Source organism: Harpia harpyja, chromosome 16 (genome assembly GCF_026419915.1).
Source record: "Harpia harpyja isolate bHarHar1 chromosome 16, bHarHar1 primary haplotype, whole genome shotgun sequence".
In the NCBI taxonomy this organism is placed as follows: Eukaryota; Metazoa; Chordata; class Aves; order Accipitriformes; family Accipitridae; genus Harpia; species Harpia harpyja.
This window is the reverse complement of record NC_068955.1, coordinates 18,663,539-18,684,153: the sequence shown is the minus strand read 5'-3', so window position 1 is coordinate 18,684,153 and position 20,615 is coordinate 18,663,539. Positions and strand designations below refer to the sequence as shown.

Below are 20,615 nucleotides of genomic sequence, written 5' to 3'. Positions count from 1 at the left end.
TATCTTAATTTAGTTAAGTAATGTTTTAGAAGTTTGAAATCAATAGAAAACCCCTACCCTTCATTTCCAGAAAAGAAGAAAAATATTTTAGTTCTAGATGAATATTTGCACCTGTGCCTTGACGCGGAGGAACGATGGTCTGACATAAATGCTAAGCCACCTCTAATATTCATATAAAACATTGCAGTAAAAGGTGTAAGAAGGTACTTTTTTGTAACTTCCTCTTTTAGATGTGAAATGATATTTTGTTTTTCTTATATACAATCATAGGTAGTGTCTTCTTTGGAATTACAATGTTGAGAGTCACAATTGATGACAGTCTGGAATAAGTAGGAACTTATCAACCAACAGGAAAAGATTAGGAGTCTGCTGAAGAAAAAAATGTAAATGGAGAATTCAGGACTGATTTTGAAATTGCTCCATTTCATTGATTGTTCTTTCATAACAGTGTACAGCTGGATAAAAAACATTCTGTTTCCATATTCAATTTTAACTTTAACAAGTGATTTCTGGGTACTGTGATACTCTTCTAAATGAATCTTATTTTTTAATTATGTAAACATGATACAATTCCAAGTGATCTATACATTTTTTCATTCTTTCTGAACTAGTATTTCTTCCTGTTGTGGTGCAAATGCAAAAAAGCACTTGTTTGGAAGGAAGAGCTCTCCAGTTAAAACTTGTATCTTCAATCACAAGGATTAACTGAATATCTGTTCTATCTAATCTTATTCTGGAAAGGGAATTGTATATGTACATGCATAAAAATGACTGGAAGGAAGCTGAGTTTAGAGGAAGTTAGTTTAATATCTCACTTGATGAGTATAGCTCATATGAATTAGATGACATTAATTACCCTATATGACAGGACTCATAGTTACCTGTGATTTCTTTAGCTGATATTTGTCTTTCATGAAGAAAGTTCATGATGTAAAAGAAGCTTTTGCTTGTTTGTTCAGTCTTCTCACATTGTCTAAACCATGGATTAATAATGAAAGATGAAAAAGAATCACGTTTTAAGTTCTCCATTTTAAACAGCAAGCTACAGAAAAGGAGGTTTTTAATATTTTTTTTTCTGCTTTTTGTCACAGTATTTGCAGAAATAACATGATTCTTCTCTTTAAATAGTGAGGAATACTTTGCACTGTAATGTCTATAAATACATACATACATGGGGTGATGGTAAGAAAAGGTGACAGCTTTTATGTGTACTCCTGCAGTTGGACATGTGCAAATCAGGTGAACAATATATCAACACTGTATCTTCCTGTGGGGCTAATCTAGTTTTAAGGAGGACGATGTGGTGCCTTATATTGAACCTGAGCATCTGTGTAGTAGGAAGGTCTATGAGAATAAGGACAGGAATGAATACTTTTCTCTATGGGTACAAGAAGGGAAGAGATCCATTTCATAGGTGCCACTGCAGCTTTTGTATAAAAAGGCTAATCAATTTACATATTAGGATTCAATTATTTGAGTTCATTTGCCTTAAAGCTAACACTGAGGATCCCACTCCAAAACATTCTAGGAATCTTGCCTCTCTTCCTATACTCAAAATTGTAACCCAAATGCATTTCTTCTACTGCATCCAGAATGCACAATATACACAGGAGAGGAGATGTGCCCCTGTGAAATGTACTCTGACTTATGATGTCTTGCAGTTACTTTTTATATCTTGTTAAATAAGTTACTTCCATGAGTTTTTAGTTAGTAGTTATTAGCTACACCACTCAGAAATGTCTAAATATAAATATGAGGAGTATTAGTACTGCAAGATTTATATACTTTAAATATAAATTTTAATTTTGATCTTAATTACATGTTCATCTTTCATGTCTTACAAATACAAACAAGTATATCAATGAAAAACTTATATTTGCCTCTGAAGATTTTTATTGCCTCTGGTGATAAGTAATGAAGAAGCAAAGTTTATTGCAAAACAAGGACATTAGCATAGCCTGTCTCTCATGGAAGCTGTAAAGAAGAAACTTCCTACTTCATCTAAGAAGAGACAATTTAGTCAAAAGCCTTTGATATGTATGGAAAAGCAACAACATTTTATACATTTAGAATGTGCCCACAGAAGTCAGTTGAAGGATTTACACTTATTTCAGTGGGCTTTGAAACAGGTCCATTGATATGTTCATTAATAATGGCATTAGGTGGTCAAAATTGGCAGCTTCAGGCTTGTAAATCTGAATATTATTTTAAATTTCTTTCATAATCAAACAGTTACAAATTGAAAGTGCTACTTATCTGCTACACACAACCTAGCAATCTGTAAAACCAATTCAGCAGAGCATATTAATGCTACAAATATGAATTATCTTATGTCTTTTGAAATAACCACAACCTCACTGTATGGGTATGAGAAACAAAAACCAAACAAGTAAAGTAAACTATGCTTGTTGTTCCCTCAAGGTTTATTTTATAATTAATTAATTTATTAAAAAGAACACATTCTAGAACAAATTAGAATTCTATGACCACCTTGTTGTGCTCCTATGAAATATGCTACAAAATTATCGGCCAAGTTTTCTAACTGCAGAAAAACCTCCTAAATCACATTAAACAGAGCACAAAGGAGGTGGCCTACATTTGCAGACCAAAGTTCCACACATATTCTAAGAGTGTTCTGGTATAATTATACTCTAACCACAAGCATGAGTATGTTTAGCCAGATGTTTCTTAGAAGCGACTAAAAGTGCAGTTGGAAATTTTCTTAATTCAATTTATTTGTATATCTAGTTGATCGCAAACCAAAACATTTAACGCAGCCCTTCACTACAGAATCTTTGGTAATGAAATTCTTCTCAGTCCTAAACCAGAGACTGGGATCATGTTATTTTGTTGTGCTTATATCCATATTCTACCACTCAAACAGGATCACTCAGAATGAAAACATAAACACTGCCTAGTCAAGAGACTTAATATAATATAATATAATATAATATAATATAATATAATAATCAAAGGCCTGAACTTAGGCACAACTTTATGCACAGTCTAAGGATGATTCAGAATAAATCTTGAAGCACTGGGAGCCTGTAGGAAACACACCAAGAGGTTTTGAATTCCATTATAACATCATTCTAATTGAATGTATTATAAATAGACCTGGGATATAGTTAAGAAATTGGGATCCCCTAATTGTTCCTTTCTCCTTAAGATAATAAAACATTGTCCAAGTTGCATTTTCATTACTTTATTTCTATGGCAACCGCAATTTCATCATTATTTTTCCTTCATAACAAGACACTAAAACTAAAAACAAATTAAGAAGAAGCAGGAGCAGGGAAAACAGATTTCTACTGAGACTTCTCTCAACTGGTTTTGAAAGTTAATCATCTTCCCTTTTAGTGTCCTATTAAAAAAATTAGTTATGTCTGGAACAACATACCTATGGCAACTCGATGCAATGTTTCTGACGTGTTTCTCAGAAGTTACATCAGAGTAACTGTGATGCTGAGATACTGCCAACTAAGATGAAGGCTAATTGTGACTGCAAAATAATTTTGCACTTAAGCAATGTATTTTATGGTTATTTCCTCTCTAGAAATTTTAAATATACATAAAAATTTCAATCTGTCCGCATCTGTAAAGATCTCGGGTATTTTTCGAAGGGGTTTCTTAGATTTAGGTGCCTCTGGGCCAGATTTTTAAAAGGGATTTAGGACTCTTACTATTGCAGATAGATCTGTGGCCATGTTTTAAAAAATACATTAAGCATCTAACACCCATTGCCTCAGATGACATCTTACAGTATTTTAAAAAATGAGATAGATGTGTCTGAACCACATAACATCACCTTAAAAGTTTTCAATTTTCATCTGAGGTGGTTCTTCACACAGTGGACACTAGAGCCATGGAATATCTTCTTAAAAGATCCCATGGGCTCAAAGTTTTGAATAGGCTTAAGGGGAGACTGGACAAGTATTTGGAAGGGGGAAGAGAGATCCAGTTGACTGATACAAAATAAACAAACCACATCAGGGTCAGGAAATCCCTGGAACTGAAAACAGTCAGAGGCTGGGATAGTGTTGGTGTGAAAGTATATGCTTTCCCTGTTCTTCCTTGCTCCTGTGTGTCCATTTATGATTACTGCTGGAGTCAAATGGATGTTTGGCTGTTTTTTCCTCTTTATACCAAAGATGTCCTTTCCATTTTTTCTCTGAGTTCTTGTGTATCAACTTTAGCCGTTCAGATACAGTATTTGATGATTTTTTATTAAGATTTGTTTTCCCTGTATGGGAATTCATACCTATGGGTCAACCAACTGCCTTTCCTTAACGTAAAAGTAGTTTCACTTACTTTTCTGATGTGCAACACCAGCTAGCAGACATGAGAACCTGGATCTGTGTGAAGGTGTATATACAGAGGCTTAGGGCTAACATGTTTCAGTCAAATACTTAAGTTGCTCACTGTGAGTTTCATACAGGTAGTAACCTCAGCACAAAAACAGGTTTTCAACTGCACCCTTAGAGCTAACTGCTAACACATAACCATCAATACATTATGTTATCATCATAATTTCAAGGTATCAAAATAAACACAGTCATAAATGGAAATACTGTTGAAGAACTAACTGCTGAAGGACATGAGGTATTTAGATATCCCTTTCTAGAACTCAGTAGCACTTTGGTAACTTCAGGGTAGCAAGGAATGCATTCACTTACAAATTCTCAAATTCCTGCTTGGAGCTCTTCCACTATCGGCTTGATATGTAACAGCAATGATGAGATTTTTCTGCTTTTGTGCACCTCAAATGTTCTGCATTTAGGGGACCTCAGCAGCTTGCAGTAAAGCTAAGCTTGCAGTAAGCTTTCACTTATATCATGGACTCAACATATACAGACAAAATTCCATTTAAGACGACCAGCTTGCATAAGAGGATAAACGAATACTAATCTGACATGTAAAGACAATACAGAAAATGCATTTATAATGCAACACTCACACACAGTCATTCACATTTATTTCCCTATGCAAAAAAAGAAAGATTTTTACTAACTCAAGTACTCAGTATTGCTTTAGGTATTAATTCAGTGTATATACTTTTAAGAGGAGTGACTTTCTCAGTTACTTAACCAACTGCACAACTCTACACCTGCTATGACATAGCTAACACTGACCAAAAAAAAGCACTACCATAAAAGCCTGAATAGGTATGCATGGCAAAAGCATTACCTAGTTTACCAACTAACCTTCTAATTCTCACAGTATCATTTAACCTTTTTCTATCTTCTAGCTGTCAGTCAAAAACATTAAACAAGTATCATATATCTTGAGTTCATGAACCACAGAAAATGAACTTTTTCAGAACTCCAATGAAAAATGGCATGTTAGTTTTGCTTAAAAAAAAAAATACACACCTCTCAGAGGTTGTTAAGGACCATCACAGAAACTGAGTCTATAAATGTTACCATTTTGGAAAGTAGTTGGGGTCTCAGCCTAGGCATTGGTGATGCCAGCTGGGCTGTCTATAGGATCTGACTTTGATCAATAAAGAGCAGTGTTCTCCTTTTACAGATCATGCTGCAAGTGTTGGAGTGGGCCTATTGCAAGGAACACTTTTCTCCTTTGTGAAGACTACTTCATTAAAACAAGTTAAACAACGTTCATTTTCATTATATAAATCTTCCATTTTCCCTCACTTCCAAACTTGAACTTTATATTAATTTCTGTGTGTTTAATGCATTCAAACATTTTACACAAGCATAGCTGTCCTAATGTAAATTTCTTATAGCAGATTCAGCTGACGTGCAATTAACACCTATATTTTGTCACGGGTGATTTGCTGCTTACCACCATAGCCCTTTTCAGTAGCTGTAACTATAATTCAGAAGACTGTTTTTCTCAGTGTTTGTTAGCACAATACACATGGAACGGAAGAGGCAAAGTGAGAGAAGAGACTCACTGATCTCTGACGTTAACTAACCTTTAGCTATGTGTGGAGACTGACTATGGTTTTCCCAGGTCAGCAGAGGGAGAATTCTCACTACGGCCTGCTCACAGCCAGTTCTTAGTGCCAAGTGTTCATATTTGTCTGATGGGGGGAAAGGTTATCTGAGAATATGCAGAGAGACCCAAAGTGCCTTTGTCAATCACTGTTATCTTGAAAAGGGGCAGAATATAACCTGATAGGCTAAAGTATTTCTTTTTAGAAAAATCCTTACATTTCAGAGGAAGTGGGCATCCCATCTCTAGCTGAAGGCTGAGAAACCCAAAATTACACTATGGAACCCTTGGGAGGTGAAGAAAACAACAACAAAATAGAGAAGTGGGTTAATTAATCTACGAATACATCCTGAAGTAGAAACCCTCTATTCACTACAGCCCCTAAAAGAAAATCGACAGTCATTCTGTGACTTGCAGAATCTCAACAATACGTAGGCAAACGGATCCTGGCACCAGAGCAAAGCAGCAAAGGTAAAAAGAAGTTCTTTCAGTTACAAGTTAAAAGGAACTCTGTGATTCTTAGTGAATCTGAAAAAAACAAACCACAGAACAGTTATGCCCATTTGATTTTCTTTACCTTCCTTAGTAAACCTCTGTTTGTATTCCTTTGATGTTACCAGTCAAAACTTGAAGTCTCTGTAAGCTTTCCCACATTTAGAAAAACTTAAGTTGTACAAATCTACATAAAATGTCTGTACACACTACACCGACTTTTGAAATCCTGCAACTTGAGTACACCACCTGCATTTTAACAGTAGATTTTGTTTTAGTATCTGTAATAAGACTGTATTCCAGCTCCCAGAGAGAACTATAATTGTCTAGTAAACAGTTACATCAATGATCAAATCCCATAACTAAATTTCAAAGTCTGGTGAACTTTGTCTATAAATAATTTTCTGATCTTAGGGGTTAGAACTGTGATCTTATTTCAAAAGAGCACATTAGGGGCATATATCAATCTACAGTATTTCCAAGTCAAAACAAATGCAAAAGATGTATCTTAACATATAGTAGTATGTTTTAAAATGTCGGAAATGTCAACCACTTACATACTTTCATATTATCCCTAATTAATACAAATTGCATTTAATTTCACATTTAGTAAAACATATTGCTGCCCAAAATAAGGACTATAATTTTTATCAGCAGTTATTATTACTGATGTATCAACACAATTATTTAAATCCGATGTATATAGAGGCAGGATCCATGCAAGCATTTACAGTTTTTGTGCCCTCTGTGCTTCTTCCCTAATTTTTGTGGCTTGGAGCTCCTCCAGATGCTGTCTCTGACTTTGTGGTTTTGTATTTGAGATCCCATCTCCTGATTCACAGCGTTCCTTGATTGACAAACAGATTCAGATATGAACACAAACAGTTACCTGTATATAATCTACGTCTGACAGCTGCACTGCTAAGTTTTCCATTTGTGGTGAACCTACTGTTTCAGATTTTACCCCTTTCTTGGGTCTCTGAGTCACTGTGTTTACTGAGCCATTCAATAACTGGTGACATATGTGATCTCCACACTGCAAGCTGCCCTTCACATTCAGAGGATTTTCCTGTTTTCCTTCCCCCTTCATAAACTGAATTATTTAAAAAACAACACAGGGTTTTGTATTTCTAAACTGATGTGCCTCCTAATTGAATGCAGAACACTTTCAAACTATTTTCCATTAGAGGCCCACTTTTTTCTGATTTTAATGCACGGTATAATACCTTCATTGGTAGATAAAAATTGTTTGACTAGAAGTAAAACCTATTATTATATGCTTTTTTAGTGGTTTTGTCTTGTATAATGTAGGATGAATTATGTAAAACATACCAAACAGGTTACTCTACAAGCTGCTACTTGCATGCTGCAAACAATCACAGTTTCACTGATAGACTGGGACTTAGCATCTTAAAATTCCTGGGGAAATCAAGAGCATTTTAAGTATTGGGTTTGATTATTTAATCAGACAACTTGCATTTTGCCCTGGCTAATTTGGAAGGCTGATAATATTTTACTCATAAAATAATTGTGCACCTGTTGTGATGGAAACCTATTCAAACAAATCTTAATAGACATGAGGAGTCAATCCCAACATGAGTGTGTTAGCCTCTCATTACTGCTATCTATGGGGCAACAAATTTTAAACAGCTATTGAACGGGTCTCAGCTTAATATTGTATAACTCTTAAAGATCATTTATGACAACTAAACTTTGTTAATTCATATCAATACAGACCAAGGTAAGTATTAGGATATGTGGGTCAAACTAACAGTAATTTAAAGAAAAAAGGGTAGGAAAAAATATGTATATAATAACAGGATTTCAGTGTGAGAGCTAATGACAGAACCATTTCTGATCAAGCTGCCTGGATATAAATCAGAGGGTAATACCTATGATGAAGTCATGAATCAGGGCAGGCTATGTCCTTAATAGATTTCTATTTCTGTTTCCTCTGTTCAGACAAATTTCCTATGGAAACTTTTTCAATATAGCTCTCTCGATTTGCTTTAAAATTTGTATTTTCATATTAGTTGATAAGACTTCATCTTTTTAGCATTTTTGAAAATTTTTTCTATTGGCAAATCATGGAAGAACCCAAAAAATTTGGAGGGAGTGGAAAAGAGAGAAATTATTTACTTTAATCCAGAATAAGTATTTGGGGGAGAGACAGAGGGGAGACAGGGAATTGAGAACAATTCACTCACCAAGTAAGGGGGCTGTATCATGAATGACCTCATTGGAGCAAGGGGATCCTGATTAGCCTGAAATCACTTTAATGCTGGCAGGAGGAGGTGAAAACAAGGAAAATGAGCCCAGTTTGCCTAGATCTGCCCTTTGGCAGAAAACTGTCAGATATCATTGGTCAGATCTGAAGTGACGTGACACAGTTAGACAAATCAAGACCTCTTAAAAAAAATACAGATAGTTAACCTCTTCCAAAGGGTCAACTTGTTTAGAGAGGACAAGGACAACCCTTCTTGTATTTCTTCTTCTATCCCTCACTGAGCTTAAGCTTTTGAGGCAGTGCCTGTGTCAGGTTGCACATTATACTCTTGCTATTCTCAGTTGCATGTGAGTTTCCCAAATGTGCTCGTACTTTATTTCTTCTGAGTACTAATCCTATGTCCCTTAAGTTTTACAGATGACATTTCTGAGCCACCGCTGGGTCCACAGTTTGTAAAGTTCACAGTAAGGTATTTTTACATATCTCTTAAGAAAAGAAATCTGATATCTTTGATACCCTCAGGATGCTCTCATTACCACACAACACCCACACATCAAGACCCCACTTCAAGACAGACTCCCCATTCAGAAAGGGAGTTTAAAACCAACTGAAGCGAAAAGGATTGCCACAAAGGTTGTCATTAATCAGTGCCAAAATTTGATGTTGCTCAGAACAGGCGTATTTTGTGCAAAAGGTTTCTTTCCAAATTAACTGCAGAGAAGGGTGATGAGAGTGACCAAAGTGCAGAACAGCTTTCAATATAAGGAATAAATAAATACATTTTTACTTTTCAACCTGGAGAAGAGACAACTGAATGTCGTGTAACAGAGAAGATGAACAGGGAACCATTCCCTGTCCATTACAATGCAAGATCTAGGGGACACCTACAAGGTACTAGGTTCAAATATACAGCATATTGTTAACTGCTGAACTTACCCCCACAGACTCCCCAGCTGTCTATTAAAGGGTTCAAAAGCGATTGGATATGTTCATAGATGATAATTCTATCAAGGGCCATTAAACCTGAATGTACCACCTCTGAGTCAAGAAGCCCATTAATCATATTTGGGGGAAATTGGAAAAGTATATTGAGGAAATATTACTGTATGTTTGCCCTTTCCTTACACCCTTCCCCAGGTTGCTCAGTATCCATAAAGACAGAACACTACAGGATAGTATGTTCTTTATATCTGACACTTAAAGATTTCCTTAATATGAAACTCTTGTAAGAAAAGACTCATAAAATACATCTACAGGTTTCCACAGAATACGAATCGATCAGAAAATCTCAGTTCTTTCAGTACTGTGCCTATATGCATCTTTCTAGATAAATGCTTACATTCATTAATTTGTTAGAATTTGACTTTATATGTCTACAACAACAAAAAGCCAAAAGCACTGAAGCATGATGAAACGTGTTTTACCAGTGCAAACTCCTCCATATGCACTTGCTTTTTCATAGGAAGTTGTATATTTGTCTCCAGTAGGAGTTTTATTTTGCTAAAGGTAAGCAACGTCATTGGCAACTAAGCTGGGACTTGAGTCAAAAGGAAATTTGCCGCTGACATTCAGTGTCAGAAGAGAAGGCCTTAAGTTCCAAGTAGTGATAGGCTTCTTCAACATAGAAGCCTTTTGATTAGTTAAAGACTGTATTTATTAAAGAAAACAATTACTGATATAATGAAAACTAAATATATATAAAATACCAAAACAACCTACCAACAGAAAACAATGGCGAGTTTTCAAAGAAAAAGTGAAAACCTACTTGTAATTTTTAGTTTATATTCAACCTTTTTTCTGCTAAAAAATTAAATGGCATTTGAAAATAAAGACATTTTAATACCATACATTTTCTTGTCACTATTTGTACAAATAAAGAATGGATCAAATTCCAGAAGGCAGTCTTTTCTGCTGTGCCAAATAAATGTATTGCTGTTTCAAGTTCCTTATTATTAGAATCATAGAATGAATCACAGAATGATTTGGGTTGGAAGGGACCTTAAAGATCATCTAGTTCCAACCCCCTTGCCATGGGCAGGGACATCTTCCACTAGAGCAGGTTGCTCAAAGCCCCATCCAACCTGGCCTTGAACACTGCCAGGGATGGGGCATCCACAACCTCTCTGGGCAACCTGTGCCAGTGCCTCACCACCCTCATCATTAGCATCATTATCTTACTCCTTTTTCTCATGATCAGTTGATACTATTTCTTAATACACTCTTTGGGACACAGTTCCACAGAACACAGCGTATAGGTAAGTAAGTGAGCTGTCCCATTGATTTCGGTGTAGTACAGAGTTCATATATTTAGCCCTGAATTGTTAATCTTAGAAACATACACTGGTAAGGTAAAAAATATATAGATATATGTGATTACAGTAAGTAAGAAATTCATTGTGTGCCTTGAAATATACTGCATGCATCACGGTTGATACTATTTCTAAAATGTATGCAACAATATGGAGAACTTGATTTATGTGAAAGGTTGATTACAATGTAATTTATAGTTGTGGAGTTTTAAGAACTAGAAACGGTAATAGTCATTAACTTTTAACATTAGAAGCAGGCATGATTGTGATAGGTGCCACTGAAATATGACCCTCTGACCAAAAGACCAGAGCAACAAAAATGTTTACTACTTTTTTTTTTGCGCTAAGTACAGCTTCAATCCTGCCAAGACTTACATGTACATAATTTAAATAATAGCCTTGTGTACAGTGAGCAGTCCCATTCATTTCCACAGAACTACCCTCTGTCTGTACAGTGTGTGGTATTTCTATTTAAGTCCAGAATCTGGAGAAAAGTCTTTCATATCAAAAAAAGTCAAGATGACATAAGACCATATAGTTTAATCTAGTTCACACTAGTGATTAGTCTAACTAATTATATCGGAATCTTAATCATAACAAATAGATACAATGGGGCATGGTAAGTTTAACCAAAATATTTTTCTTTTGGAATCCATTACTTTCTTCAAGCAAATCAGACTAAAGAGTATGCAAACATTAACTGTTGAAAGTGCTTATGAAATATTTGTTCATTCAGAAAGGTACCACTTCATTTAGAAGGTCAGGTTAGACCTGGAAATGTAGCTTTTGTAACATGTTACACAAAATGCTAATGACTTGAGAAATGGAAAAACAAAAATATATCTCTGATTTGGAGAGCTACAACATAAAGCTAAACATATCACTTCATTGGATCACAGTAGTAAATACATTACGAGCAACCTTTATAGCCTGTGGTATATTTCTAATCAGGACCAATTTCTTAAGGATATGGGTGTAGGGGTGCTGGGTTGCATTGTTTTGTTATGTTTTGTTGCATGCTTTCATTGGTTTCACTAATTGGAACCAGTTGATCCTTTTTCCTGTGTATTGATTTTTTAAATCCTAGCAGTTAACAATGATTCTAATGTATCATAACACTTTAGACCTTAATCATATAGTGGGGCTTTTGCTTGTAGCTTTTGTTTGAGTTTTAATTAAGAAGACCTTGTGTCTCAAAGCCTGAGCTGGGTTTTTAATTGCTAGTATGTATATCACACAGACTTCAAAAGAAATAAAATATGTTTATAACAGAGAGCACAAAGGAGAGCTTTGAAATGTCTATAGCCATACAAAGTGACATAATTAAAAACCTCTGAGTGCCTCTGTGATATAAGACTTATATATATTTATTTATACATATTTATAAGGCAGACTGTTATATACCCTTAGAATTCATAAGAAGGAAATTTCAGCAATTATACTGAGAAATAATTACTGTGAATCCAGACTACAGTGTTGGTCAGGGCTACAGGAAAATATCAGATTTATTTTCCTCAAAGTGGTCTTCACATTTGATATAGTGCACCAAGAAACACTTGTGCATTTATCTGTGCATGAAAGCTTATCTGTGAAGACAAATTTTATAAAAAGGAAGCAAAAATAGCATTTTAAATTGTTTTGTAAATCATGCATATTTTAAGAAAAAATTTAATTCACTGTAAAAACAGAGAAACCATAACTTTCTCAAGGATTCATTCATGCACAACTCTCTCCAAGACTATTCCAGAAATAGAGAGTGTTAAATTACTAGATTCAAACAGTTGTGCCTCACTGTTCTCTTCCAGTCATTAATGCACACACACAAAAATGCTCCTAGAAAACACCTTTTTCCATCTCTCCTGTGTCCTAATACCAGGGACAAATAGCATTTTCAATGTTGTTTATAGTCTATCTTACAAGGAGACTAGCAAGTGGGTAAAGTTGCTTCGTTTTACTAAATTCAACATTTCCTAGGAAACAGGAACACTGCCTCCCACCTATCCAAATATTTTGAGGCCATTAAATGTGTACATGTCACATGAAATAGGAGTTTTAGGCTCTTTTTAATAGAGTAGCAAATATGAAAGGGGAAGGAATAAGCACAGGAAACACAATGCAAACAACCTTCTGTATTGGATAAAGCTATGGACATCAATCACTATCCTTCCCAAAATAGAGTATACTGTACAAAGACAGCATGTGACATTCAAGTCACAATGCCTGTAAATCTAGAGAGTTCCAGTTGTAAACACCACCAATGGAAGCCAGAGAACTAACCTGCAACACAGTAGCCGGTGACCCAGGAGTCACTCTTCTATAAGACTGCTAGACCAATTCTGACCCTTTCACGATAACATCATTGCTTAAGTTACTTAAAGACTGACCTTTCTTATTTGATCTTCAAAGACCCTGCATGCTGAGAAAGACCATTGCGGGCTATTTCAGTAGGACAACTGCCTGATGCATGCAAGACTATGCTATTCCAGAGATTTATATTTGGAACAGAAACAGAAAACTTAAAACAGACTCTGTATAGTGATAAATGATGCTACTCTGCCTAGCTGTGGCTGCTGAAGAAAAACTAGATAACTAAGCAACAGAAATCCATGCAGCAAGGGAGGGTGAGGACAGAACTCTGTGCACCCAAATATCTGGAAATTTAGAAAAGAGTTCTGCATCACTTTGTTCATTCAAATACATGATAACAAAAATCAGAATGAAAGGTATTTCCTGATCCTAATTTTTGTACAGAAAAACAAATGCTGCAAAAGCCGGATATAAGCCTAACAAATTGCTTGTATACCTTAAATAAATGTATTTGCATGCACACACTGGCAAATAGCATACAATCAAATGATTTGCATAGGCAGCTCTGAGTTTTTTTCCAGGTGAACAGGTCATTTAACTCAGCTCAACTGCTTCATAGACCTTTGAAAATTTGACCTGTGTGTTTCATTTATAAACATATCAAATGAACAAGCAGACTTATTTAACCACTGGAATTTGGCTACAAAACATTCTGCCAAATGTTCCTCTGAGTTTCATGCAACCTCCCTGAAGTCAATGGCTTATTTGGCTGGAATTCAAGGAAGAATTGGGACCATTATCAGTAACTGAAATCCTAATAAAGAAACTCAGAAAAAGCAGTTTTACAAAGGAAGCACACTATGCAAGAGTAATTGTGAACAGGAACAATCCCACTTAGAGAAAAAAAAAATCATTCATTGTTTGTTACTTTTGTATTGGCTTCTATTGTTTGAATTAATAGATATAGCTTATAATTATATCTTGATTAACACTATTGTGTTCTAAATATAGAAGGTAAAGCAAGAAAATACCGTTTTTATTTGTTTCTCTCAGCCAATTATCTTTTCTTCTCGTCTATGTGCTTCCCAAACATGAATAGAAACTGTTTGTGTCAGTGGTACATTTTTTTTCTGCTTTCATCCTTTTTTCTGGCACTGTTTCTTAGTGAGCTGCCTTCCCACAACCAACATGCTAGTCTTTCACTGAAGGGGGGAGGTTTGTAGTTGTGCAGATACAGAGGAAGAGTATGTACTCAGGTTATCCTTAGCAAGAGCAACACCTTCTCTCTAAAATAAACAACTCCTAGAAAGAGGCAGTGCCAAAAGCAGTTCCTCACAGGACCACACCTCACTTTCTAACAATCAAGATTTTTTTCCCTAATGACCTCATTTATTTATTTTTACTGCATCGCTTCACGTCTTTAAGTTAGGCTCTCAGTAATATGAGCAGAAAGTCTGCACAAAAGCCAAAAATATCAGCCAGTTAAATAAATTGGTTAAGAATCTAATGGAAATTAAGGAAAAAGATATTTGACCTCCCAAAGACAACACGTTTTCGAAAGTAGTTCTTTCAAACCTCAGCATGCCCTGCCGGTTACCTAACCGGAAATTCATTCAGCACTATGAAAATGAACTTCATGACTTGGAAATCCACCACCTTGAATCCTGAAAAGAATTTTTTTAAAGTATGCTTCTTTGGCAGATTAAAAATTCTCTCTGGTTCCTCCACTTTGCTTTATTTCCTTCTTGTAATCTGTTTTTCCTGCTGCCATGGGCTAGATTGTTGTTTGGGTTTTTTTTCTTTCTGAGATGATTTAAGGCATACAAATGCTAATATAAGTTAATACCAGGCTATTAGGTTGATAGCGATTTTATCAGCGAGGAGCTAACCAGCCTGGAGATAGAGGCTAGGCCACTGGCTTGGGAGCCCAAAGGAAAGCAGTCCTACTTCAGACCTGCCACTACTCCTGCTATGTAACTCTGCACCTCGTTTTCTTCTATTAAAATGACACTAACGTCTTTGTCAAGAGGTTTGAATACTGTAGGCATAAAGCATGACATAACAGCCACCATCATTTATCTTCCATGTTTGCGTATGCTTTTTTGTATTTTTGCCTGTTCATGAAAACTGTGAAATGCAGTCTCAGTAGCAAAGATTCAGTATTGCATCTTGCTGGAAGTCAACTAGTAGAGGAGAGGAATATTGCAGACATTAAGACCGCTTAAGGATAGGTTTCTAGGGATGAGACACAGGAATTAAGTCATGGAAACTAACTGAATGACTGTCAACACATAAATCTGGTGAGCCTGATCAGGTGATCTTTTTTATACAGCTGATAGGCTATACCCCTAGAAAAGGTAGTTGAACGAGTTGAGAATTCTTCCAAATCTGAGTGAGAATGCTTTGTAGGTAGATGAGAAAAGGGTTAGGAGCAAGAACTCTAGCCACCCACTCTGCAGTGAATGTATATACTAAGGAAATAGGAGGAATAACATAAATCCAGAAAAACAAACTTTTTTTTAATAAATGCAAGCTCATGAAAAAGCTTTTTGTGCCATATAAAAGAATAAAGAACATTATTCTGCATTGTTAGAGATCCCACCTCTTTTAATTTTGATTCACTAATAGCATTCAAGTAGTTTCTATTTAAAGACTAAGTAGCTATATTGTGCAATTAATGGACAAACTAGCATTCAATGTTTTCCACACTATTAAGAGACAATACAGCTTTAAATAGAATATGATTTCAAGACATAATTTTGGGGGATTTTATTACAGTCAATTTTAACATGTTCTTGTAAAACTGCATACTATATTTCTGCCACTGACATTACCATAGGATTTCTTACCTGCCTAATATATACACATTGTCATAATTCTACCAAAAAAATCCAACAGGAGAATCCAACAGATTTTATTCCTGAATCAGCTGAAGGAACCAGTTATAACTTACTTATTAAAAAGGGCCAATCTTTCATCTGTTTTTATAATAAAAAATTTGAAATATCTTAAGTTTCCCTGGTGGAAGCATAAATTTTCATCAAATAGTATCTTTTTTTTTTCCCACTAGTAAAGATTTATTAATATGATGCACATGATTCTTTGCTTCCACATATTTGTAGTTGCAATTTAATAAAATTATACCAATGAAGAGAAATGAATCTTAGGTACCTTGTGTACTCCTCAAACGTGCCTTATGACCCCTTCTAACAGCACAAAAAACCACCTTTTTAATTTGTTGCTTAATCAATAACACTGAATTTCTTCTCATGAAGAAAATCCATGGAAGAATTGATGGGTGGGGAAAAACACTTCAGGTTTTCTACATAGTACTTAACTGTCAAGAGAATTCCACTTTTACTAGATTGCTGGTTCAACAAATCTTGGAAATACTGGAAAGTACTGTCTATATATGCAATAAAACTTGCGCCGATTTCAGTAGGTCCCGAATTTCACCCAGAGCTGCTCTTTCTCCGCAGGAATAGCATGAATATAAAGAATTATTCTTTTTTTTCCCCAATTTTGAATCAAAGATTTAGAACAGTAATCACACAATTACCCCCTTTTTTAATCTGAAAGCAGTTTCTACATATAGTTTATGCAACCAGGAAGAAACAGTACCAAGTACTAGTAACTCCATGTTTTCTTCTTCCTCTGGTCACAGAGATATATAGCTAATGTCAATGAACTAATGTAACTAACCTGGTTTTTATGATAACATACTCAATACTACCTATAACTGATTGTGACACACTCTAATTTATTTATGTGGCAGATGCATCCATCGTCTCAAAGATAAACACTAAAAAACAGGGTCAGTTGACTGGAAAGAGGAAAGCACCCTCTAGTTATGATTGTTATTTCTATTATTTTTTCTGAACTTCAGAAAATCCTCAATCCCCTTTTTATAATATATGCAAATATTTAAAATTTGATCTATTGAGATACCTTTAATTTCTCCAAGGAGATCACTTGTGTTTAATTTTTCCATCTTCTCCTTCCAGTCTTTAGAAAGTAGCTTTTCCATGCAGGATGAATCTATTTTAAAAAAAGAGAAAATTATCAAATATATTCTCACACATCAGGAAAACAGGTGCCACCTTCATTTTAAAACTGTTCTCCCTGTTCTAGTTGGACCATAGTTTCAAAGGGAAATGAACTTGTAGCCAAACAGAGTTCTTATTTAACTGCATTTTAAATCCAAAGTAATTCCACTGAGGTTAATGGAGTTACTATGGATTTAACAAGGGTCTAATTGAAAGAAAAACTTCATTCAGGATTTATGCATGCTAACTGCCAATTTACATGCATAGATTGCCAATGTATATACAAATTCTGTCTTTTTCATTTGAGAATGATTGTACACTCGAAATTATACATGAAGATTTAGAAGCTTTTTTTGGAAATTTGGCACACAGTGACATCTGAAACCCATTTTTATAACCATGTCAATGCAAAAGTTATTCATATAATGTCTCCATGGAATTCATAAAAGCACTCTACATATTGGATGTTCACAGTATCAGAAATTTTCTCAGTACGCTATAAACAACATGCAATGATTAGAAGATAGGCTTTCATAATTTGAAGTTCAGAATACATTTCAAATCTTTATCCCAATCTGGGAGGCCTTCTGTAGGCAAGACTGTCACTGAAGTCATTACACTGAAGATTGGCCTTAGTAGGTTTCCTATGATCAGACCCCAATTCCACTAGAAAATTTCATATTGAGCATAACAGACTTCAATAAAATCTAAAGGTTTTTTCAGTTCCTAAATTAAACTAATTGCCTCTGAAGTCTAAATTATACATAATCTTCCAGATAACTTACAAAAGGTGATTTTTAAGATGGGAATTCTTATGGTTGATGTTGTGATCCAGAGTTTTATGACTTTAAGAACCACAATTCAGATTTAAAAACAATTATCAAGAAAACTTTATACACAATTGAACAGTTATTTTCCCTTCCCAGTTAGTAATAATAGAATCTCCATTAAATATTGTGCATTTACTTTCATTGGCAGACAGATTCATCAACAATGCCTATGTTAAATTCCTTGGAAACCCTTAGGCCCAGTTTAGCAAAATGTTATTTAAATGCAACTCTATTCCTAAAACGAATCTTTGCAATGAGCCTTCATTATAAGACCATGTATCACTGGGTCATGCTGAGCACAGTTTCTTAGCACATGTACTGGGAAGAGCCATACACCTTAGCTTGTTAGAAACTCTCATAGCAAGCTGCTGTTTGTGTTAGGAGGAGATCAATGCTTTCTAAATAACTAACAATGTTCTAAATTTTGACAACATTTGCACTGATCCCGCTCCAGTCACTTACGAATTAACACTGGGGTGTACAAGAAGGCAGAATTCAGCCTAACATATCTTCTGCTAAATTACTGGCAGATTAAGGGCAAATTGTGGCTCAAATTCTCATGTCAGCAGTCCCATCAGAAGCACTCACACAAGTGAAAACAAAAGCAAAAAGACCAGATTAAGAATGGCAACACAGATCGCATCAATGCAACGGGTAACAGTTTGTTACACCTCAGAGGATTCTAAAAATTCTCAGAGGGAGGAGCAGCATTCAAAGAGGTCACAAAAGGAGGAGTTAAAGATCTAGGGAGAAGTTTAAGAAAGACAAAGGTCATATGGCCAATCATATTTTAGGGTGCAAGTAGTTTCAGCCTAAAAATTCACATTATCATCACTCATTTGAAACAAAACCATAAAAAACACCCCTGACAAAAAACAACCTAAAAACAAAAACCAGTTGAAAGCAAACCAAACTGTAACTACCAAAAGATCAAAGATCAGGTTTTAATTGCAACACATTTTCACCGTGCAAGCCTCCGTGGAAAGACAACACAGCTCGTAAATGTTTTTGAAGTAATATTTCAGTAGAAAAGCTAATTTATTTACTAATTATATCTTTCTATGAAAGAGACAAAATTAAGGAGCTGTAAGTTGCAATAGGCAGTGTTAAAATACTTGTTATAGAATAACAATTTACTTTTAACAATAACAGGCACTTATTACTTTTATGAGTTCTGGCCTGATAATAGAAGAATCAAGAAATAACCATCAATTATCAATAGAACATTATAATTTGGCCTTTTTTGTGATATCATCATTAGTTTAAAAAGATGTTTCTGTGTTTCTCCCCTGCCAAAATTTCAGACCCCTCATCCCCGAAAAAGAAAGAGCTTTAGAGTTTTATTTAGTTTATAGATGTTTGCTATAAGTTATGTATTCTACTGCTTTTTAACTAAGATATTTACCTCAATTCATACAAAGAAGGACAAATATTTATATTTTTTAAAAAAAGAAACAATTAGCATATCACAGGAGTTGGTAAAATACTTTCCTCAGAAGCACTTGCTTTATTTCTTCTCTTACTGTTCTTAAGAACACCCACGTTTATCTGTAGTGTTCTTATAAGGGCAAAACCCATATTTCTAAAGATAGACTGAGAAAGAACTGGAATGGAAAACAGGTCTATCTGTGTGCTTTCTTTTTGATATAATCACATTGCTAGTTGCAATTTTTATCTCTATAAGTAAGTGACTGAAAAATTCCTTAAGAAACATTTTTTTAAACACCCCTATATCATTCAAACTCTATGTTATAGATCAGACCACACAATTTATAGCTACTGTATTTTGTTATTGGGAAGATTACAAAAACACACAATGAGCCTTTTAATAAACTTTTTTATAACATTGTAGAAATAGCTCTTTTGAAATTCCTGTAAATTTTCAATTAGCAGGTTTAATCTGCATGATTTTTAGAATCTAAAATAATGATATGTGTTAAAGCTCTCTGGAGGTCCTCCACATTAGACATGAAACTAAATATAAAGGCTTATACTTGAAAGGCATGTCTCCCTTCAAGTTCTGTGTTCTGTGTTCACAAACACACATTTTGAAAAGGTTTGTGAATAAGAAAGGGATTTTTTCTTCTTTCTGTACTGAAAATTAATTTTTACATGCATATAAAATCTACAAAGATATCTTCTGACATCAGTAAAACATCTTCATCCATATTGATTCATTTTCTGATTTGATTCATTATAGAAACAGAACATCGACTCAGAATCCAGCACTGAACATTGAAGAAGCCCAAATTCACATCTGCACTGCATCACTCTCCCTGCACTGAGGCTCTGCTTCAGCACCATTTCAAAACCTTGTGGATCCCGACATTTTCAAAATTCAGGGGTATTCTTGTTAAAGACAATTATAAAAGAAGCAAAGAAAGAAATTAGCATTTATACATTTTTAGCTCTTCTCACTGACTTTATAAACCACAGTTGGGCTTAT

At 34.9% G+C, this 20,615-nt stretch overlaps 1 protein-coding gene across 10 annotated transcripts in view; it reads right to left on the bottom strand.

Moving 5' to 3' along the window:
- The window catches only part of SOX6 (SRY-box transcription factor 6), a 384,457-nt gene that overhangs the window by 164,412 nt on the left and 199,430 nt on the right, over window positions 1–20,615 (bottom strand). For all 10 annotated transcript variants that reach the window (XM_052811160.1, XM_052811166.1, XM_052811161.1 and 7 more), the window contains one exon: window positions 17,242–17,331. In XM_052811160.1, the coding sequence (XP_052667120.1) occupies window positions 17,242–17,331 (90 nt within the window). The remainder of the gene's footprint in view (window positions 1–17,241; window positions 17,332–20,615) is intronic.